The following is a 23,536-nucleotide window of genomic DNA, read 5'->3' as shown; positions in this document are numbered from 1 at the left end:
CTTAAAGGCAAAGCTTACGCGTCCTCCAAGTTTTGTCACTCGGGTTTAGGATTTCTTAATTGAGTAAAAGAACGTTGGAAAGAAGAGCTTATATAACAAAACTACTGCAACGTAACAGTTACTTTGTTACTGGCCGGCGCTGACGCGCCCACCGCTCACAATTGCGGTTTGCGGGATAACGAGGCGCCAGCCGCGGTGATGGGCCACTCACAAAACACACGTTTGGGGTGAAGTGAGGTTGGTCTTAAGTTATACTCGCACTTACCTAACATGCTACGCGAGAAAAGGATCGTGAATGCGGGTTAATGTACTTGCGCAGTAAAATAGTTTGGTTCAGAAACGGAGGTGCACTTTCTTTTGTTCCCCTAAGGCCCCCTTCAAACTAAGGCCACAGTGCCACCATTAAGCCGAACAAAGCGAACCAATCAATCCTTCAGCAAACAGCCATAAAATTCTGTTTTCGATTTAAGCTGAAGGGAAGGGAATAGTACTTGTTTGCACGTTGAGGAAATCTATTTGCTCTTGCACTCAATACTATCGAAAAAAGAAACAGCCATCTGCCAAGCACCGATCTTGTCAAAATTTTGAGAGCTCACTCGGCACGCGGCCAACAGCCGTTTTGAACCGTGCAGTAGATCTCGCACAGCCAAATCAGAACACCGGCTTTGTTGGGGTAAATCAAATTCTTGTCTTCGTTCTACAGAGCCTTAGGGTGTTCGTGGGGCAACATATACGACGTACCATACTGCTCTATAGTCTTGAAATACAATCGCATGCTGACTGCACTTTCAACTTTCGACAAGAGCGGCAGTGTCATTGCGAAATTTTTCAAAGCAACTGTACACGTTATTGAAGCTGTTTGTTAGGCCACATGCTCGGCCGTCTGTGGAACCTTTATTGCTCCAGACCTCTCGTAAAAGAAAGGACAGTACAGCTCAGTCCCTTGAGATTCGTATCACCAGGTACGCTACGTGAGACAATTAAGTATCAGCCCCTGGCCACGTGCTCTTTTACTGTTGGAGCGGCTTCAAAAGTTTTCAGACAGAGCCTATATTGGATTACAGTCACAATATTGATTTGATTTGCCAATGGGGCTCTGATGTCTGGAGCGAATATGGACTCGGCTGTAAAATACGCCTTACTGGATACCTCGGAATTAACTAGGATAACTTTAGGCTGTTTTGTGTGCTTTATTCAATCAGTAAAACAGAGATTTTGCACTTAACTCACATTGCCATGAGGTCTCCAAGGAAATGAACCCATGCCGAATATGAGAACAAGAACAGAAAGTGCAATTGATGTGTCCATCCACTGTCTGTCCTTTCCTTTAAGCCGACGACGACTCAGCGTCACAGTCAAGCCACCTTCTCATCTCCAGCTTAATGCTCGTGAAAGGACGAAGAAAAGCAAAACTTCGCGCACCACCACCGCTGGGAAGTGAAGTCATTTTACTGCGGCGATGCGCAGTTAGGAGCTGGACGTGCCAATCACTGCACGTTTGCTTAACTTTGGCTTACGGGGTTTTGCGTGGTACAATGCCTCCGAGAGAAGTGGCGTCGGTTCATGTATGTCGGAGGGCACAACAGGTAATACTATAGTGGACGAGGACTACATTGCGTGCTTCGCAAAGTTGTGCACGAGAAGTTGGTGGTGTCCACCAAGGACAGCCTGTTGTTGCCACAGTGATCGAGTTCAGAGCCGATATAATTGCCGAAGTCTAGTGGTTTTAAGAGATGCACCGTCAAATATAACAACGCGCAAGAATAATTAGCAGACGTTTTATCCTACGGTTTCTAACGCGACAACTTCATTGTGTTAACCGTCGGGGCGCTTCGTTCTTACAACTTCAACCTTTCCTTTACTTGGCGCACAGCGCGCTTGCAACCAGCAGCTGGCCCACGTCTATACTCGGCAGATTGGAACTCTTAGCAGTTAGAGACGCGACGAGTATGTGTTTCATGGCCTCGAGGTACGAGGTTCGGGAACGAGTATACACTTCCTCGGCTCGGCTGCTGCTGCGGTTTTCGTTGCCAGAATCGCCCGAGGGCATCCCACTCAGCACTCCCTTTGTCGCGATTGCTTTCTTTTCTCGCGACCCTGTTATCCTCGCTGCCGCTGCCGTTCTTCTGGCCAGTTCCCGTGGCCCGTGTCATTTCCACCGGGTTCCCCGAAGCGGCGGAGTAGGACGGCGGTGTCGCCGAGGTCGACCGGCCCGGGACAGTGTGGCAGCCGTGCGTCGGTTGTGCGTCCCCCCTCCCCACTCCTGCACGCCCTCCCTGTCTGTGCTGCTCCGAATGGGTGCGCGGTAGTAGCTGGTCGGGCCAATCTGCTTCTTTACTCTTTGCCCAGGAGGTTCTTTTGTTTCCGTTATTCTCGCTCCTTGGTCTTAGTTACCGTATCTCCGCCGCTGTCGCTTTATGTTTGCGTGTCGTCTGCTTCGCTCCAGCAGACAGAGACGGCCAGTGCCGAAGCGGCTGGGCAACGCCGCTATATACTACCATGGCACTGCGGTGGCCAGCTACGGATGATCGCAAGACAGAACAAAACAAAGAAAGAATACACGAAGAGAGGAGGGGGTGATGGGTGGGGAGTCTCTGCACGGCGGGGGCCTGTCCTATAGAAGTCCGACGCTGCGTCGGGCATCGATCAGTGATCGACCACTGGGACGGAAGTGAAGGGTTGGTTGGCGCGGCCTTTCGGACCTTCGCGAGGGAGGAAGCTATCCTGCTGTAAAAGAGGGGGGGGGGGGGGGGGGGGACAGAAAAAGAAAAGACCAACGCCACCTCCTCCCCGCCCTCCTCTTTTCATCCTCCTCTCTCATCTCTCGCGGAGAAAGCCAGGTCTGGCCGCGCGTGTTACGTGCGCGAAATGAGCGTGTAGCGAAGTACAAGTGACGAACAAGGGGTGGGAGCGTGAAAGCGCAAAGAACATCATGTTATGTGAGCGAGACTCAAGAGGACGTGTAGTAACGTATAGCGAACGATGTGTGCTCGGAGTAAATAGGCAAAATCGCAAGGAACGTCCCGCTATAGGTATGGGTCACGATCGGCCCAGACGGTGCAGAGAAAGCACGATGATAAGCGGGGAGACAAAGCTGACAATAAAAAAGAAGCTCAAAATAAACAAGGTAGACAAAAGAAAACAGGAAAGAAATAGGAATAGGAAAGCGACATGGGCACTGTCGGAACACACATAAAACGCACAAACGTGTTTAAATTAGGATTGAAGAAAATAGTGGGAGGCGGTGCAGGAGGGCAGCAGGAAAGTATAGTTGGAGCACCGAGACTTCGCACGACTCTCTTCTTATATGCGTAGAAAGAGTTGCCGTGCAGCCTGCCCATCACGGCCAACAGCGGTACGGGCGCAGATACGCAAAGGAGCCGCGCAATGCGCAAGTACTTATTGAGCCTGCGACAATCGAGAAAGACCTTTCTATTTTTCTGTCCCTCTCTCTTTTCGCCTCGCGAGTCTGCTTCAATCTTCTTACTCTCTCGCTTCGTTTCTCGGACTGTTCTTCATTCCCGCCTCCTACCCGTGGCAGGCTCGTTTCCGCTTACGTACCCGTGGCGGTCTTGCAATCAATTCCTTATTTTCCGTCCTTGCCAAGAAACTTGCGACCGGGAACAGCAGCGGCAATGACTCGTCTCTGTTTTGCCCCCTTTTGTCCATTCCTTCTTTTTTTTTTCAAGTTATTCTCACGCTCTCTTTACCTCATTTGTCTTTCTTTCCTTTCTGTCTCTCTGTCTCTCTCTCTCTCTCTTTGTCTTCCCGTTTCCTGGCCTTACGCTCGCACGGCCAGAACTCCCAGAGCCTTTCGTATACAGACTGCAATTTCAAGTCATTGGGCGCAGAATTTAGGATTGGCTTTTGAGGAATTCTATTAAACTTGAATGAGGGTGCCGGGCGTCACGACTGCGTCAGGCTCTGCGGCACCGCGGCGGAGACCGTGGTGTCCGTAGCGATACTGGCGGCATATGCTCGTCTCTCGAGTGTGAAACGCCGCATGCATAACGAAGATGCACACACACACATGCGCACGCAGGCACACAGACTGGCGCAATTGTGATTTCGAAAAGTGAACCCCGACTGGGGCGAGTAGAAGCAAGGCCGAAAAATGCCACGAAACTCTCTCCTTCAATACACAATCTTCAGTACCGTGGTACTCGCTCTATCTATGGTAGCGCTTACGCCTACATATAGAAAAGAAAAGTGACTCGTTGCGCAATAAACTAGCATAATGCAAGGCTCTGCTGCGGTTGCCCTACGAAATCGAGTTCCCCTGGGATTTTACACTTCACTGGGCCACGTGCGAATACTTGGGGCCTAGAATGCGAACTTTCTTTCTTTCTTTCTTTCTTTCTTTCTTTCTTTCTTTCTTTCTTTCTTTCTTTCTTTCTTTCTTTCTTTCTTTCTTTCTTTCTTTCTTTCTTTCCTCGCACTGATTGCAGTGCTAAAGTTGGCTGAACCAGAAGGCGCTCGCGTTCGGTGAGAGGTCATTTGCATTATTAGGAAAAGCTAGGGTTCCTTCGGTGCCGCTGTTTTTGGTAACCGACGAATAACGCCTGCCTGTTTCGTCACCGCCTTCTTGACCTAGGAGGCCCTTCTGCGAGGGACTTACCCGCAAGGAGCGCAGGCTATGTCATCGCCAACACAACTTACTTTTAGTTTAGTTTGAGCCCTGTGAAACCATTTGAACCATTTTCTTCTTCAAAAAAGAAAAAAAAAAGGAATGGCCGAGGGTGATTTGCTCTTGACTCGTCAGAAACATTTAAATGTATGCTTATTCAGTCAAGTGCATTTCTTTTGCTTTGTCTATGCTGGTCTGATAGGCCAGGTTTATCGTCGATGTGGTTCATGTCTTAGAAAAGAAACCAATCTAGCCTGCAAAGCTGATTTTAAATACTGAAATCAGCGAGTCTTTTTTCACTGCGAATTGTACAAGATCAAAGTGACGCGCAAGCTTGTCGTTACGGGCAAGCGACGCTGCAAGCCTCTGGCATGGGAGCGTTGCCTTAACTGCGGATGGATGCCAGGGATGCGTTGCATGTGAGGTGGCGTACCCACGAAACGTTATAAAATCGGAACTCAAAATGAATTACGACAGCGCAACGAGGCATATAATTACAATAAAAGTTCACGATACTAATCTTGTTGCATATATGGAAATTAATACGCCTCCTAATAAATAAGCAGTTTTGCTGAGAATACAGCTATAGGTCGCGATTCTGGCCTGCCTGTAATTATTGACACAGTGAAACTCGTGCCATGCTGAACTGATAAACGCGCGTCGTTAATTTTGTTGATGTGAAGAATATGCAAGTCTCACCAGCCTGATATTTAGTTCGGCGAACAGCATGTGAAGTCAGCAGACGCTGAGGCCAAAGAAACCGTAGGGGCATGAACTGCGTTTGTTCTTTAATATGTCAAGTATTTTTGCGGATGACAAAATCTACAGTTCTACCGCCGGCGGTAGTCAAAGCCACAGATTCCGTATGACGCGTGAAGACTACTTATAACTGAACTGTACAACGACGGCTGTAAGCACAGAAGGGGCCATTGTAAACTTTTTCCAGACGTCTGTCTGGACACGCACCTTTAGTAATGCCGCAGGTTGAACTATTGCATATGTGGGACCGCCCCATCATCACCATCATCATCATCAACTACCGTTTTTCTTGCACCGTCCCCTACACGATAGCGTAGAGTTGTAGGCTCAGAGCAGTCTAGCTGAAGTTAAAATGTCTTCGAGCGTCCGTAAGCAAATTTGTCTCTGTCTCTTTCTTTTTTTCTTCTCTCTCTCTCTCTTTCGTTCTCTGATCCTCTCAGACGCGCCCCACGCGAGCCTGTCGCTGGGCCAAGGGCTGCACCTGGAGCGCATCCACGAAGGACAGGACGTGTACCTGGAGTGCGCCATCCGGGCCAACCCGTGGATCAGCGACGTCCTCTGGACGCTAGACGACGAGCCGCTCGAAGACGTCGCCTTCACCGCCGCCATGCACAACGGCTCCTCTTCGGCGTCGGGTCCCGTGTTGGCGGCGTCCGGAGGCCCCGGGTTCACCCCACTGCCGCAGACGCACGTCCTCCTGCAGGAGCAGTACCTGGTGCTGCGCAACGTCACGTCCAAGTTCACCGGCAGCTACGCCTGTCACGTCCGCAGCGCGAGGGGCGAAGCTGTCAGCAACTCACTCGACCTCCGCGTCCAGTGTGAGTGCGCCTCCTTCCCAAGCTTATCCCCTCTGGAGTCTCACTCGGTTCTTCTTACTCTATCTCTTTTCATATAGTCTAAGCCTCCTACGTTCTTTTCTTCTTTCGCATCCACACCACCCCACTTTTTTGCTTCCTTCCTTTTACTCAATGGAAATGATTGTAAATGAATGAGATTTAGTCACTTTGAAAATGATGGTATAGCACCTTTGCTTTCGAGTAGCAGTGAGAGAAGTAAATGAGGTGTATTTGCCGAACCTGCGACGTGACTTGCTTTCCTTGCGTCCATTTTACATTTGAGATACGGGGTTGGGTGTTTCTTCTTACCCCAACAGTAAACAGTTTCGCTTTCTCTTTATATGACGGCACCTCTAGCTGTCTCGCGTTCCTTGACTATGTCATTCCCATCGCACGTAAAACCCTGAGAGTGCATCGCCAGCGCTGCACCTTTTTCTCCGGTTTCCTGTGCCCTGCTACCGAGCTCACGTGCCATCCTATAGCAACCGCAGACCGAAGACCCTCGTTTGAGCCGTGGTCACGGTCCTTCTCGACACCAGCCACTCGGCGGTGCGGAAGCAGCCGCGCGACGGAATCTAATCATAAGACGAAAAGCTGGGGTCCGAGACGTTCGCGTTGCCATACCACCTGCGCTGTTTTCGCATTCCCCTCTTTGGGACGCTGTCCTTGAATGTCATCAGCATACTCGTCAGCGTCTTCTCTTTTCTAATTCCTTTCTTATATTGCCTGTTAATATTGTTCGTTTTCGTAGTATGTCTTGTTTATAATTTTTTTAATAATTTCAAGGCTGCATTCAAACCACACATAGCTACTCGGGGGGCAAGCGCTTTCTCATTTGTCATATCTCTACATTCATTTATTAAAGACGATAGTCTTTCTTGGGGAACTTAAACGCTGAAAATTTGGTCTGTCTGTCTGTCTGTCTGTTTGTCTGTCTGTCACCCGATTCAGCCACCCGGCCAAAGTTGGACCACTTGCTTACCGCTCACACTACTTAAACTGGTACGGCTGTTCATACTTGTGAACGTTATCGATCACAAAGTAAATATTACGCATATCTGAGGCGCAACATCACTAGGTAAGTATTAGGAGGTGTGTTCCTTTAATAGAAAATACATAACAGATACGTAACTCTAAAGACCCTAGTTTCTTAAGCTGCGCTGAAAATGCCATGCTATGCGCGCCGACGAACGACGTTCCCCGACTGCGCGCTGACGAGCGCCCTCTGCCATGGAGGAAGGAAACCCTCTGCACAAGCTCATGTTTCCCGATGTATTGCCAGATGGCGTCCATGTCTCACGCAGCGCCTCATCAATTTTAACAATGCCAGCCAGATGCGGCCGATTCAACATAAAGGAAGCGCTGTCTGAGGCAGGGCAAAACATAAATGGCCGCTTGATGAAATAATGCAGTAAAATGAAATCTGTTCAAACAAACCTCCATTGCATTTATCATGCCAGGACGGAAATGGTACGAGAACAGCATCACGGGTGGCCGCGGATCAGACCAGCACTCATGTAGTACGGCCGGCAGAAGACTATCGTCTTTCGACGACATTTGCAGTGAAGCACGCAGATACGCGGCAATTTATTTCTTGTGAGACATTGACTGAAGGGGTGTAAGGAACTGTTCTACCTTTGCCCGAAATTCCAACATGAAAGGGACGCTCTCCTGAAGAATCAGCAAAGAAAAAAAAGGACCTTCCCCATGCGTGCCTGCAACTCTGTATTTCCCGAGGGATCTGTTATATAGCCCGCAAAGAAACTTCACGTCTCCTTATGGAATTCGTAAGAGAGACTGGTTTGATGGACATATGGTGAAACCCTTCAGCGATGACGCTCGGGTGGAGCAATTGCCGGCCTTGTTCGCCAGGCGAAACCCACCTGTTGCTACAATTCACCCCCACCACCACCTCCACCGTGCGAAATTCGCAGTTCTCTTAGGCTTTTCACGGGTTTCAGTCTCGTCTTTCAGCGGCACAAAACATAATGCAGAAGAAGGCAAGTAAAGAGTGAGTGGACGTCGCCAGCAAAGGTAAAGAAAAGCCACGCGTGTTAGTAGATATTTTCGTCCATCTAAGCCGCGCGCGTAAACTCGATTGTTTTTGTCTCGCCAACATAATCGTATATACCTTGTCTCCGCGATATTTTAAGTCGGCGCTGCGTCTATCGGAATGCGCCGGACTCAAGGCATTCCACTGCCTGTAGTACTGTTTATTTCGTGTTCGATTTTATATCCTTTCTTCAATATCTCCGACTCGGTATACGCAAAACAGTAAACTAACCATATGGTTATATATAGTCCTAAGACACTCTGGGAAAAGTTATTCGCAAATGTGTGGTGCGTTTGTTAGGCCTTGGTGTTCTGCCTTGCCGTATAAGTTTAAAATATTCTACTTCCGGCACCACTATTATCCTACAGGAAGAACAAAGGAATCCGGAAGAATTCAAGATTCAAGACGCACTCAAGTTTATGCTTCTTATAGCTTAATACACAACAAGGCTAGAAGAAGGGAACTATTTAGAAATAACACAGTGACCTGATTTCTCTAAGATCTGTGGCCTCACTTTTAAACTGCGTCCGAATCTTATTCTCTGCTCTTCAATATCTTGAACTGTCTGTGCAAAATATGATACCAGCTGACATGTTTACGTATAGTCCTGAAAGGCTCTAGAAAAGTTGTTCGCGAATGTATTACATTTGTTGCCCCGCCGTTGCAATAATAGAATTTATGCATCACCCTAGTGTATACGTCCAGAAAGTTCCACTTCCGACAACATCATCCTCCAGGAAGAACAATTTAATCTTCAATTTGAGACTAAAGGCGTACTGAAGTTTGTACTTCTTACAGCTCGATACATGTAACAAAGCTTGAGAAAGTTAACAATAACGTAAACTACTCACTGTCTGAGACCCCATTCTTGATGTTTACGTTTGTGTGCACAATTTACGCATGTAGTTTTAGAAAAAAAAAAAGATGGACAGCAAGACCGGATAGCAAGAACACATAGTCAGACTCAATATGAACGGTCTATTTTAAAGATATATATTTTATTAAGTGCCATCTCTCAAAGAGCATGTACCGTCGTGCGTTTTTCGTAGGTATGCACCAGGGCTGTCTTGACTAATGTACGCTCTTTGACCTTTTGTGCCGAGCCTTTATAAATAGTGCTTTTGCTTTTCGATTGGGATACTTTCGCGTCTTAAAGAGAGCAGCAAAAAAAAAAAAGCATGTTAAAAGAAGATGAGCGCGGAAAAAAAAATAAGCTCGTTTGCATCGCGTTTCACTACATCAGACCTTAGAAAAAAAAATGTCACAGTTTCGCCCTAAGGGCGAAGCAATGAATGCGATAGCAACAGAGCAATGTCATACGAAGTAAGGTGAGCGGCTCTGGTAGCAACAACACGCAGAACTGTTGTCGACGCCATCGGCGTTTTGCCCGCGTTAGCTCAAAATGCGTGCGGCGTTGGTGACTGTTGCTGGAGCCTCTGATATAAATAGGCACTTGGTGCCGCAGCTAAACGTCGGCTCCCTTCCCTCCCCCTCCCCCACGCCTCTCGCGCGTCCGAAGAAGGCGCGTTTGCTCTACATATATGGTGATTGTAAAGGAGAAAAGAGACGCCTACTTCTGCAGCCCTTAAGCGAGCACGGCGCAGAACGCGCGTTTGTTCTCCGCCGTGCGTTCACTCCCCGTGAAAGACGCGCCCCTCGCGCCCTTTCACTCGCACGTACAGCGTTCGGCGCGCGGCGACGATTTCATCTCCAAATGACGTCATACGGAACCTCACGGCGACGGCGACGGCGACGGCGACGGCGACGCCGACGGCGACGGCGACGCCGACGGCAGAAATCTGCTTTTGAGTGTCCATATAATTGCTATCGCAATAAAACCATGATGCGTTGAAAAAAAAATATCATTGTCCCATATATAGAGTCCCCAATGATTGCCCTATACCGTTCCGAGTGGTCACATTGTTTCTCACTTAAGAAGTCATTTTTCGTCCACCACACAATCAAGGCTTACGCTGAATTGGCGAAAGCTGTAAGAAGCTCGCGCACGATTTATAATAGCAGCTCATCGTGACCAATCCAAACATTGTGCCCTTGGGACTGAGTTTTGTACACTTCATGTCTAGTTCCTCTTGTGACTTGTTTTTTTTTTTAAGCTCGAAGCAACATACTAGCATGTCGTAATGGTCATTTTGTCGTAATGGTCATGAGAAGAACAAGGGTCGCGCTGTATCCAGTTTTGTTATTTTCGTGGAATTGGCACTGCAAACTTAGGCACCTGCTGAGTCTGGAAGTGTGTCAAAAAGTACCTGGCATGGGTGCAATCAGTTTGGGACTGAATTTACAAATATTTTCACTCGTACAAATTGTTTGTCATTGGCCGGTCGCTTCTGCTAATGATATCCATAATTACTTTGTTTAGCGCAAAACAACGGACACAAGAAAGACGACAGGACAAGGCGCTACTCTCAAGTGACATCATTTTAGTGCGTCAATCCTTTATAGAGGGAAGAATCCAGAAGAACATGCGCAGGAAGCACCATGCGCAACAACCACCACAACATCCGATCACCAGAGCGCACTCATGTGACAGAATCCAGAAAACCATATTCAGCCCTGTACAAGGTTAAATAAGGCACACTAATGCACTGCGAACCCAGTGACTATATGAAAAAAAAATCTTCCGATAATTCTAGGGCGGTGGAATCACGGCTCTTTTACAAAATCGTAGTATCATGAAACATAGCTTTGCACTTGCATATTTTACAATGTTGAGCTAAATGGGAACCTGTGCCTGTCGGTATACATCGCTCATGATCTATCATCATGATCATGGTGTCTAAGGCACTCATTAACATAGCGGCCTGACTGCCCTACATACACTTTTCCACATGACAACAGAATCTTATATACCACACCGACGCTCAATCTACAACCTTCCCGTGGTTCTTTTCACAATCTGGTTTTTTTACTTGTTTGTGAAATACGGCTGCACAATATTGACAGTTTCTGAGGAGCAGAAAGCACTACTGGGATTTGGTATCTAGTGGCGACATTCTTTAGATTGTGAACCACTCTATGGCAATACGGCACAACTTCAGGCCTCTTCTTTGTGTAACACCAGTTACTTTTGTGACGCTCCTCTTTCAGTTTCTGAAGTAATTCTTCAGAGACTGACGTAACCACCACACTTGGGTAACCCGCAGCCTGCAGCCTATTTAACTGTGCAATGAAACTCTGGTTCGCAGTGTGATGACAGGATATCATTAACGAAGATTTTAGACACATCAAAGCAATGGCGCGTTCCACAATCTTTGAGTGCGCAGACGCATAAGGTAAAAGTTCCTTACGTCCACGTGGCGAGTACATCCAACAGGCGTGACCTGTTGTAAGAATAGCTGCAAATCTAAAAACTGGAGTTTATCGTCCCTAGATAGCTCATGTGTGAAAGTTAAACCTTTGTCATTGTCAGTGAACAGAGTTCAAATATCAACTACCGTAACGGAGCATTCGTTATCACAAAAAGAAAATCGTCGGCATATCTAAAATTCTGAACCAAGTCATTGTCTAAAGTACTCCTAAAAGCGCGGTCGACAAAAGATAAACAAAATATTACGAAGAGCAGGCGCCACACATGAACCAATACACACACCATTTTTTTTAATACCTAACTTATTTTCGAACCCGATAGAAGCTGCACTTAGATAAAGTTCGAGAAGGGACAAGAAATTTTCCGAGGACCACCCGGTTGCATTGCGAAAATCTACCTCGTCACTTTCTTCGATGTACGTCATCACACTATGAAATAGCTCATCGTGCGGTGTTGACTAATAAAGATGTTCGACGTCCACAGAAAAAATGTCGGCTAATGAATGGTTGTCTTCCGGAAAGGAAACAACATCGAAAGAATTCTTTATGCTATAAGGATCATCAATAGTTAAATGCTTCAACTGTTTTTGCAGAAAGCGGCTAACCAAAACCTGCCAACAGTTGATTTCACTGACGCGACCGGAAAAAACTTTATTTAGGTCCTGCAGGACGCGCTTAGCTCTTTTATAGAGGGCGGAATCCAGAAGAATGGCACATCCGGTTTGTGCGTTTTTGCAGTTAAAAAAACCTCTAGAGCAAGCACCTTACATTGTTCTACATCTTTCGCAATCTTGGTGAGGCCTATGTTTTCCAACAAAGATAAGGCTTTGCGTTTTACCGTCTGAGCTTTCTCGTTTGCCAGAATGAAGTTCTTGTCGACAGCCTGGATGGCTTTTTTGTTGAAGATAGCAGCCGGAGCTATCACGAAACCGCCCTCCTTGTCACTCAGTAACAATCGAAGTTCATTGTCTCTAAAGAAAGATACTACTCTCTTGATCACAGCTGTAGAAGGTGGCGCGTTCTTGGTGACGGTCCTACGAAGGCAATGCACTCTATCCAGGAGGCAGCGTTCTTGGTCTTCTAGTTCTGCTTCCCTCGCGATGCGCCTGTTCAAGGCCAGCAGCTCATGTGCAGGAATTCTTGGTTCCGTACTAAGCTTTGGCCCATTCTTTAACAATTTAAAAGTGTCCGTTAAGAGTGTTTGCAAGTGCAGATGAGAAATTAGACCGAACCCGTGATCTCCGTTTTCGTATATACACAACTTGAGGACTTGGGGCTAGGGAAACCTATGGATCTTTATCTGAAGAGCATCCCTCACGTGTCTTTGCGTGATTTGTACTTCGGCAGATGCACCACGCTGCAGGAAAGGGTTGCAGGAAGTGTTCCGGTACTCGACGTCTCGTGAGGAGCTCTTCGTGCCGTGCGAAATGGACGCCGACCCGGAAGACCTCACGTTCCACTGGGTTATGAAGAACAACTCGGAGGTGAGAGCAAATGCCTCAAGGGCCATCCAATGTGTAGCGAAGTTGCATGGTACAGCGCGGAAAAATAAACTCACAGCGAGCGCAGTAGCACACCGTATAGGCAACACATGGGTGCGTGCAATAACAGGAATGCATTGGCGCGCACGCATGCACACACACACATGAACACGCACAGTTTTGCAGTATACTCTTACGCCAAAGCTTGTTACAGAGCGCGATACTAAAGGCGTTTTTGTGTGCGCTTAGAAGCCGCACCCTTCGTTTTGGCGCGTTGAAATTCGGTACAGCAACGTCTTCGTCTAGGGATATGTGACATTGCGCATAACATAACGCGCTAATTACGCGACTGACGAACGTAGATTAATGCAACATAATGCGGCTTCTAGCTTCGTTGTTGTCAACTCCATGTTGTCTACTCTATGCTGTCGAGGGGTTAGATGTCTTTCAAGCCGCTTCTGTGGCTTTTCTTTATTGTTTCCGTTTTTTTGCGGAAACAATAAAGGAGAGAAATATGTCCTTTTCTTTTTTTCTTTGTAGGTTCGAGACCTTTTGACATTCACGACCAACGGTAGCAGGAGCGTGGCTCGGTACAAGCCGGCCGTTGCCACAGAGTTCGTGTCGCTCGTCTGCTGGGCCAACAATTCGGTGGGATCGCAGAAGCAACCCTGCACCTACTTCGTCGAGCCTCACGGTACGCAACGCATAGTCTTGTTATGGTAATATTTCAATCATTGTAATATGTGTAAGCAAGTTTAGAAACAGCGGAGACGCGGCAATTTATTCTCACTTTTTCATATCTCTGGCGCCAATAGCGGGGGAGTAGAGACCCGCAACGGCATGCACGGGCAGTAATGCACGGGTAACGTATACCTATCACTGTTACAATGTAGGCGTGCCATCTGGTCGCACAAATTTGTACGATTCCTTTGTTCGTAAAACAAACGTTGAACACGCCACCATTGCTGTCATAAAGGATGCTCAAACACTCATTCTCGCCTTGCTAAATGCCTTGTCATATTTATTGTTATTGCTATCAGCACGTGTTTTGTTACTTTCACTACTGCTTTTATTAATGCCTTCGGGCCATGAAAGTTTCTTTAATAAATTAATAATGTGGAAAAACATGGCGGGAAGTGCTCTGCTTGAGACCATGTCGGTGGCTTGTCCACATCATATCACAATATGAGTGTTAGCTTTGTTCTCCCACCCTATCTTTGTTTAAGTGCCGCTATTTGTGCTTAAGCATCAAGACATAAGGGGGGGGGGGGGGCATTATTTTGACCACGAGTGTTCTTGAATTCCGTCGTGACCGTAATGCGGTCGACGCACCCGGAGTCGAACCGACGACCACGTGCTCAGCAGCGCAGCACCATAGCCATTGCGGCCAGCCACGAAAAGAATCGTTACCAAAATGTGGCCCCAGATCTTGCGCCACAAACACAAAGTTTATTGTCAGAAAAATATCGCGCGCTCTTCTGACAGGTTATAGATGGAACGATATGTAGAACAGCTGCCTGGGTGAAACAATATCCCTCCTAAACATTAGAAACGCGCAGACAGGAGACAAGCGAAGAAGGCATGGACTCGCCTGTGGGCCAACCTGTAAAAAACGTAACAAGTGTACGTTGTTAACATAAAGGACTTGCACCACTACGCCATGCAGGACATGAGCCACCGTTTGATGAATGAGGTCACTTTTCTCATGGACTCGAACGGCGTGGTCACGCGCGCAGGAGCCCCGAAGGCGCTGTCCGGCTGCGCGGTGGTGAACCAGGCGATGACGTGGTTCTTCGTGCGCTGCTCCGAGGACGATTCCGAGGACCGGCCGGTGGGCCAGGAGTGGTACCTGCTCGAGGTGTTCCACGCGGACACGGGAGCCCCACTTGGCAACGTGAGCGCCCGGGGTCGGCCCGTGTTCCACGTGGATGACATCCCGCCGGCCACCGAGTGCCTGGCCCTCGCGTACGCAGTGAACGAACGTGGAGGGCGCTCCGAGCCGGCGCGCGTCGTCGTGCAGGCGATACCGCCGCCATCCAAGCTACTCACCAGCGGTAAGTATACTAAGAAGCTCCTACAGTAGAGTTGGGTGTCGCAATAATGGAGAGAAAAGGATAGAATAAAAGGGAAGGCAGAGCAGAAGGTCAACCAGATGCACGTCCGATTTGCAACTGTACGCAGGGAAGATAACTTAGAGGGAAAGAAAGAAAGAAAGAAAAATTACCCCATCTCCCGCTAAAGGAAACCATGTCTGGATGCGAAGCAGCGGGGAGATGGTTAGCTTGATCCGCCGCTCGACGTTTGCGTTGTGATTCGGCTTCGCGTTGCCGCGCAGCCTCGGGATCAACCGCTCGACGTTGACGTTTCGATTCGGCTTCCCGAGCCTGGAGTTCAGGGTCCGCTTGCCGCCGTTCACGTTTCCTTTCGGCTTCGTGAGTCCGAAGTTCGGGATTGTCACGTCGCCGCTCCCGTTTCGCGGCAGCGGCCCGAGCGCTCATCGTGGTGCTGCACAGGAGAGAGAATGACGCGCGCGCGCTCCGTCATTTTTATACCGCGGAACTACCGTGGCGCCACCAGCGGAGTATGCAGCTGTCGCACCACCTGTTGTGCGCGCCGCTCCGTAGAGTAGAGGATTCGTAGAGGAGAGAAAGGGGGGAGCGTAGGAAAGGAGAGAGAGGGGTAGGGGACGCGCCTGCGCTGTGGGGGTGTGGGACGCGGGTGCCGCTCCGTAGAGTAGAGGATTCCTAGAGTAGAGAGAGGGGGAGGGGAGGCGCATGCGCTGTGGGGGTGTGGGACGCCGCGGGACGGAAGGAGGGACGGACAAAGCCCCCGCCATAAGCTGCTTCGCATCTAAAAAAAGAAAGAGAAGAGAGAGGACTGAGCGTGCGCGCATCCGAAGCTGCATGTTAGCACTATATACACTGAGGTCTGTCGGGAACTGGAGCAAATGCAGTACGTGTTGCCTTCTGAGCTTGCCTGGTCCAAATGCCTTCGTCAGCGAGAACGTTCTTCACAGAGGCGCAGAAGTTCTATAGTTAATGTGACAGGTAGGTACAGGTTCAAGTTTTAATGTTTCTTTAATGAGTTAACATTCTTAGGGTACTTCACTCACTTTCCGGGGGCTATGTATGTATGTATGTATGTATGTATGTATGTATGTATGTATGTATGTATGTATGTATGTATGTATGTATGTATGTATGTATGTATGTATGTATGTATGTATGTATGTATGTATGTATGTATGTATGTATGTATGTATGTATGTATGTATGTATGTATGTATGTATGTATGTATGTATGTATGTATGTGTGTACGTATGTATGTATGCATGCATGTATGTATGTATGTATGTACGTGTGTGTATGTATGTATGTATGCATGTATGTATGTATGTAACCGTTTTCCCGCCAACCTGGGTCGCCCGGTAGTCGGGGTCGAATGGTTAGCGCATCGGGATGCTGTGCTGAGGTAACAGGTTTCGAAACAACCATCGGACGTACTTGGGTCACTAAGTAAGATAAGAATGCGTACATTCGCGAGCAAAAGTTTGGAGACCACGGCATCAGCAAAAAAAAAAAAAAAAAAAATTAAATATATTCAAGCGCAGCTCCGCTGCCTCGAATTGGCTTAATACATTGTATTGGTCAAACACGTGCCACGTAGTCGCGCTCTCTATTTTTCAACCGAATGTCCAGGCTGCGAAGAAAAAAATATATATAATCGTGGCACCTTTGGTCCACATACTTTTGCTCGTGACTGTACATATGTGCCGTTCTTCAACTAACCTCTTTGACACCGACATGGGTCACTCAGATTCGCCGCTGCGAATTCGAAGAAACTCTTTGACGCCGACTTGCAGCACTGCGTATGTGCCACTCAGTCTGCGGTGGTATTCAATGGGCCAAGTTGATGAGTCCAACTCTTTGATGCCAAGTTGGATTACTGGGTATGTGCCAGTAGGTGTGCGCCGCGATTCACTGAACGTCCTTGAGGCCAACTTGGCTGACTAGCTATGTGTCACTGGGAATTTGCCGCTGTATAATGACGGAAGAGATCCCTTAAATTTCTCCGATGCTTAGCGTAATCAAACCCACGTAACAAAAGTTCCTCAAGGACAGCATCCCGACGCATTAGCAGGCTGCGCCACAAATGCACTGGGTAGGTGCCGCTTTTCAGTAAACGCCTTTCCCACCAACACTTTAGCGAGCTGCGTCATGAATGCACTGGGAATGTGCCGCTCTTTCATGAACGTCTCGCCAACTTGGCTCACTGAGTATGTGCCACTGAGTGTGTGACAAGCGAGGGAGCAATGCTCAGCGTTCGCAGGCACCGGCGCGACACGCTTCTTGTCTCGGAGGCCACGCGCGGACTTCCCGGCAGCGCCACTAGATGGCGGAGCGTGTCCAGAAAGAAGTGCGAGTGAGGAGCTCGGTTGTCGCATGACGCGTTTCTCAGCGTTCGCACGCACCGCTGCGCCATGTATTTCGGATGCCTCGCGCAGGCTTCGCGGCGGCGGCGCTCGATGACGCCAAGTGTTTTTATGAAAGCGCGAAAGAGGATTCCCGCTGCAGTACACGCCTCATACGTAACTCGTTTCGACGGCGGCAATACGTTGTGTGGATATATATCGATTAAATGCTAACGCGTTACCGAGGACAGTCGTCGTGTGATGGGTTCTGGCGAACTTTTTCTGGTACAAAATGTATGTTTTCGTGTATGTGTAAAGTGACATGTCTAACATGTATGTGTAAAATGTAGGTGTATGGGCGCTATAACGTAAATAGATTCCAAACTGTTTTGATTCCAATTTCTGCAATCAGCCTCCACGATTGGTCAAAACATCTTCGGGCCACTCCCAACTTCGCCTGTCTGTCACGCGACGTCACGAAAACCGCGATAGCTCCCCATCTGATATAACGTGTACACGCTGATTATGCATGATTAAACCGCACAAAAGAAAAATAATCATTCCTGATTCGACGCCTTTTACCATTAGCCCTCTGCTATTGGTCCAATGTTTTCTGGCTACGCCCACTTCGCCTGTCTGTCACGCGACCTCACAAAACCGCGAAAACTTACCCCGTCAAAGTGACGTGTACGCGAAAAAAATGCATTAATATGCCGAACAAAACTGAAAATTTTTCTGAATAGCCACAGACTGCCCCGTTCCGAAAGGAATAGAAGATGGCTGCTCGCCGATCGCTCAGACCCTCGCTACTCGCACCTGCCGGTGAGCATGTATTTATTTGCGCATGATAAACCTTTTTCCGTGGCAGTAAAACGTTATCGAGCCCTTTCGGCATGCATACGACATCGCTCTGCCAGCTCTTCCTTGCTGGGGATCCGTTTTATGGCATTCTTATCCTTCCGTTGCACGCCGCCGCGATTTTCGACCAGCCACCGCAAGCTAAGTAAGGCGAAGTGGACCAATCGGAGAAGCCAGCACTACCCTCTGCGTGCGGTTATCTATTTCCACTGTGCTGGCTCGGCCCCATCGAAACCCTTTCCACTAGAAGCGTGCTCCTCGCCTCTTGTCAGCCAATTTGATAAGAAAAACCGCTGAGTGTAGACAATGTTATTGGTTTTGAAAGCGAACAAAGGTGACCTCCTATAAACAAGGGGAGTGTTTGATTGGGTTGTTCAGACAACGCTGCGGGTCATCGCCCGATGCTTGCGTCGGTGGTTACGTAAATTTGACGTCAGGAGTTCGGAATCAGAACAGTTTGGAATCATTTTACGTTATAGCGCAGTAGGCGTGATGATTATTTCGAACATCTGTACATTTGTCCTCGCTACGACTGCTAGTGTCACATCCTACTCCGCGTCTTAAGAATAGGGTAAAAAGCGGGACTGCGTTTATGTAACTTTTTTCCTCTTTTATCAGTACCCTAACAGCTCAAAAAAAAAAAAAAACAAAAAAAAAGGCAAAGCCGCGCAAAGCTCAAGGCACAGCAAAGCTGGCCGATCGATTGCGTCATAACTTAAGAGATACCTGGCATAACCAAGTTCAACTCAGGCATAGCCAAGGCCGAACCTAGCTGCTACCAAGTTCAACGCAGATACAACCAAGTTCAACCTCGACATAGCCAAGTTCAACCTATAGCTACTACCAGGAGACGCAATCGATCGGCCAGCTTCGTTGTGAATCGAGCTTTGCGCGGCCTAGTGCAAGCTTTGCCTCTCCATACGAGGACAGAAGAGAAGTCAAATTGAACGCTAGATTGATTATAGCGGCCACGCAGCCAGCTGTGGAAGACGACGACGACGACGAACGCGGGAGCAGTGGCACGAGCGCGGGCCGAGCACGAGTTGAGCGTTAACCGAGGGGCGCCAACGAGCCAGCTGCGGAAGCAGATGACGACGCTCGAGCCAATGCTGATGATGATAATTTCGTGAAACGCGCACTTTTTACGGCTGGCTTAAACAGCTTCGCTGTAAAAAAGAGAAAAAAAAAACAAGAAGAAAGGCACGCACTGTTACAAAGTACTGTTGTTATCATTTGAGACCTAGGAAAGGAGAAAGAGACCATACCATAAAAATTCACCAGACGATTACTATACTCCCTAATGCGAAATTTGAGCGCCGCTCTATACGTGTTTTCATTTCGCGAAATATATTGGCTGGCGCGGACAATTATACTGTCTCGTGCGGCACGTTGCCAACCGATCGAAGTGTGGCACGACTGCCTCGCTAATCTGGAGATCACTAGAGCCAGCGCGTGGGGCCAGTGCGTGGGTGACGCGGGGGCGTGTTTCACAGAAGCCGCCGCCGGCAAACCTCCCAGACGACGTGTGCTACTCTGGCCCCGTAGTAGCCATCGTCGCCGCACTACGCTCTTCTTCTCACGCTTTCGCCATACCACTCTCCTCGGATGATAAGTGGTTCTTGAGGGAAAGGGAAAGGTTGGCGCTATCTTCTGCAGCCCTTGAGGGAGCACGGCTCAGCGCATGTTCCGCTGCACCCTCCTCTCCGCTTTCATCCTCGCGCCTCTTCGCTCCCGCCGCTCTTTTCATCGCCCGCTGCGCGCCACGTTTGCTTTTTCGCTGTGCTCGTTAGCTCGGTTAGGCCGGGAACGCCGACGCTCGCCAAAGGAACGGGCGAGCGATTCTAAAGTAGAGAATGCAGAGGTGTTAGACTAGCGTATGGTTTCCTACCTTGCATTGGGGCGAGGGGAACAGGAGAATAAAACTAAGAGAGAGGGAGAGAGAGATATTGCACGCTGTTCTTGCACGACGGTGTTCTTAAAGGCGCGAAAACGACTTTGAGCAGTCAAATGCGTTCGCGCTCGTCAATCATTATCAATGAGGACAGAAGTCTATTCGATGCCTCGTGGACCGACGAATGGTCACGATGATGCTCGAGTGTCTTCTGGATCGGAGAGTAGTCAGCTGTCCAGTCGTCTCAATCCGTTAGAAACGATTGTTTTCCCAAGTCAAATCGGGAGAAGCAGTGCAATAGATGACGGACGTTGGCTTTGCCGCCGCACATAACGCACGTGACACTGTCAGCCCCCATGATGAGTGTGTTCTAACGAAGGCAACACCTATAATATATCTACTGCCGACACAGGTGTGTAATCTTTCCAGGATGCCACTCTAAACGAGCTAGATGATTAAAGCTTGTGCCAGTGTATATATAAGTAAGTCTTGTCACTCTTTCTCCGAAAAAAGATGCTCAGAAGAAGGCTAAGGAAAAAAAATATTTCTGCGTTAAAGGTATAAGTAGCACCGGACCGGCCATGAAGGAATGATGGGAAGACAGGAGCAAGTGGGAATCAGGGCCCGAACTCACAAAACCTTCTTACGCTTGAATTGTTCGTAAGAGAAATTTTCAACCAATCCTGACACTGGACATATCATTAGCGAAGGCTATCCAAAACAAACGCCAGATAACAACTGAACTAGGTAGTATTATGAAGCCATTATGATCAGCAGCATCATAATTATCGTAATGTCCTTATTTAACCGTAATCTGATGCTGCGAAGAGGATTCGAAAAGCCAACATGCGGCTTGACTTGAACTGCGCCGTCTCGCGTTGCCGTGTGCCTTTGAGGACGTGATTAGTGCTATCAGTTTCTCTTCCTTATTAATATTCACCCGCCACGTTTACTATTGCCTAAGTTCTTCTGCTTCCTTAAACGTTGTCTTGTTGTTTCACGCTCCTATAGGCCGCTCTCGCGATGACGTTTGTATTTTTGCTCCATGACTCTTTTTTGAGTTTCTTGCGTTATTCTGCCATGCTTCACAAACTAAACTCTCACTTGTTATTCAGCGCTCGTGTTTCTACCGTCTACCATTAGGTCTCGCCTTACCGCTTTATTTTATAAGCGATTTTGCAATAATTTAGGCCTGATTCGAACTATTGTGTGTCATGAATGTTGGCAGGAGTTCAATAAAATAAAAAAACACAAAACAAAAAATAAATCAGCCCTTGCATTTTATTAACCAAACCACAAAGTATAAGCTCCACCGCGTTTTGAATAGAATTCGTGACTCTATGGTGCGGCGGACGCGTTGAATGCCATTTCCATTGCCGAGACACCCATATGGCTTGGGCTGCTTTAGAATTGCCGGAGCGGCGCCCGTTACTCCACCATAGACTGGACTTAATCGGGCCCGAACAAAGCTGTTTAGTTATCAGAACAGTATTAGTTTGGAGTAACGTTGGCTGAAGTAAAACATGTTCCTTCTCCTAAACAACAGCATCAATGACGTAGAGTGCTTTCGGCAATATAATGTCTCAACCGAGTCCCTCGGAAAACGTTTCCTATCGGATGGGAAACCAGGTCGACCAAAGCGAACATACAGTTTTATTTCTGACGCCATTACAGCTACAGCACGGGTGGCTCGCTGTAACGAGCGTTCACTGTACGAGACAAAAATATTTCGTCGTCTTTCATTATTCCTTGCGTCTTCAATAGAACGCCGCAGTAGGACTTCCCTTACAACAAAGAAAAAAAAAGTTCAATTATTTTGCGAAGGGACAATACAAAGTAAAACGTGGTAAGCACTATCGGGAAGTTCTGAACGGAAGAGGACGGGATGACAGCAGACAATGCAAACGCTGTTGTTAACACGTGCTACTCCAGTTTGCGCTTCGCGACATAATTATACCGCAACTTGCCCATTTTTCTACCATGAAAAATGGTAGGGTGTGTATGTTATAAGTATCGCGAAAGGCTCTTCTTTTTGTTTTTTGTTTTCTAGTATAGCGTTAGCTACAATGGTTAGCCCAAACTTAAATTTCCAACGGAGTTCGTCTTCGGCACTACGAGTCTGTTTATTCCTAGCGGACTGGTCCTCCACTTCGCACATCGCCTCGGTAGAAAGCTTTCGCTAAGTCGTAGTCTATATACGGAACTCAGATTGACTCTGGAAATGAAATCGTGCTTGGTTCTGTCCCGTCTAAAAATTTTTTCTTTTATTTCGCATTTGTGAGAACTAAAGAGCAGTGGTGGCTTCCCTTATTTCGCCTTTTACTGGAACCTTAGCTCGCTGTCTTCTTCTCTTCTTATACATCAATGCCAACAATGTTCTGCGGCTATCCGAAGTTGTCATTACCACGTTTACTGCTCCGACTTATTTTTTACGTTAATTGATATTCGCTTCCCTTCCTTTTTATTTTTAATTTTTTTCTTTCTTACTCGCAATACAAACAAGAAAATAATAATCTATCCGGGAGAAGCAAGGAAGAAGCGATGTCAAGTTCAAGCTTGTGATTTTCTCTGCTTTACGAGTGCGTAATTGCGGAAGAACAGCGGGGCAGTTTCCTGGGGAACGAAATTCGGTTTATTCGGTGATGGCGCACGTAAAATCTTCACAGCGTCTGCAGTTTTATATATATATATATATCTTTGTATATATCTTGCCTTTATCATATTCTGTGGGAATAAAAAGAAGCCACGGACCAATCACCGTGCTTTTACGCGGTCTGCGTTAATAATACGGGAAATAGAGGGGGAGCCATACTCTCCTGTTCAGAGATGTGCAGTACTGAGTAAACTAGATCGGGCCCGACGAAATTCGGAGGTGGTGGTCGCAAATCCGGGCCCGTATTCGCAAGAAAGTTCTTACGCTAGAAGCGTTCGTGAGCGACATATGCTAGCGAATGGTAATGCTGAACACATTATTGAAGCAGGTAAGTGGACAATAGCAAACGGCACTTGCGACCTAAACGCCTTGTGAATCCGGTCTCTGTTCCCCCGCAAGAGCGAGCTCTGATTGGTCGCGCGTTGTTTATTGTGATTAGCCAATGAGCGATCGCCGGCCTACCCTGCATGATTAATTGTTCCTTGGTAAATTCGACTGCTTCTGGGCATGCAACCCATCATCACCCTAACCCAATTTCATATGTGTTTGTACTCGCATAATCTTTATCAAGAAAAGCTGGACCGTATCCTCAAAGCTTTTAGTTCGCAACTGTTAACTGTTTACTACCATTTAACGGTC

General features: G+C 47.8%; 1 protein-coding gene across 1 annotated transcript in view; it reads left to right on the top strand.

The window, feature by feature from the left end:
- Positions 1-23,536, top strand: part of LOC119442699 (hemicentin-2) — a 295,183-nt gene that overhangs the window by 228,907 nt on the left and 42,740 nt on the right. Inside the window, exons 7-10 of the mRNA XM_037707667.2 lie at positions 5,827-6,204; positions 12,950-13,086; positions 13,624-13,777; positions 14,820-15,137. Of these exons, the coding sequence (XP_037563595.1) occupies positions 5,827-6,204; positions 12,950-13,086; positions 13,624-13,777; positions 14,820-15,137 (987 nt within the window). The remainder of the gene's footprint in view (positions 1-5,826; positions 6,205-12,949; positions 13,087-13,623; positions 13,778-14,819; positions 15,138-23,536) is intronic.

Source organism: Dermacentor silvarum, chromosome 2, assembly GCF_013339745.2.
Source record: "Dermacentor silvarum isolate Dsil-2018 chromosome 2, BIME_Dsil_1.4, whole genome shotgun sequence".
Classification (NCBI taxonomy): domain Eukaryota; kingdom Metazoa; phylum Arthropoda; class Arachnida; order Ixodida; family Ixodidae; genus Dermacentor; species Dermacentor silvarum.
The sequence above is the reverse complement of the archived record's forward strand: the minus strand, read 5'-3'. Positions and strand labels throughout refer to the sequence as shown.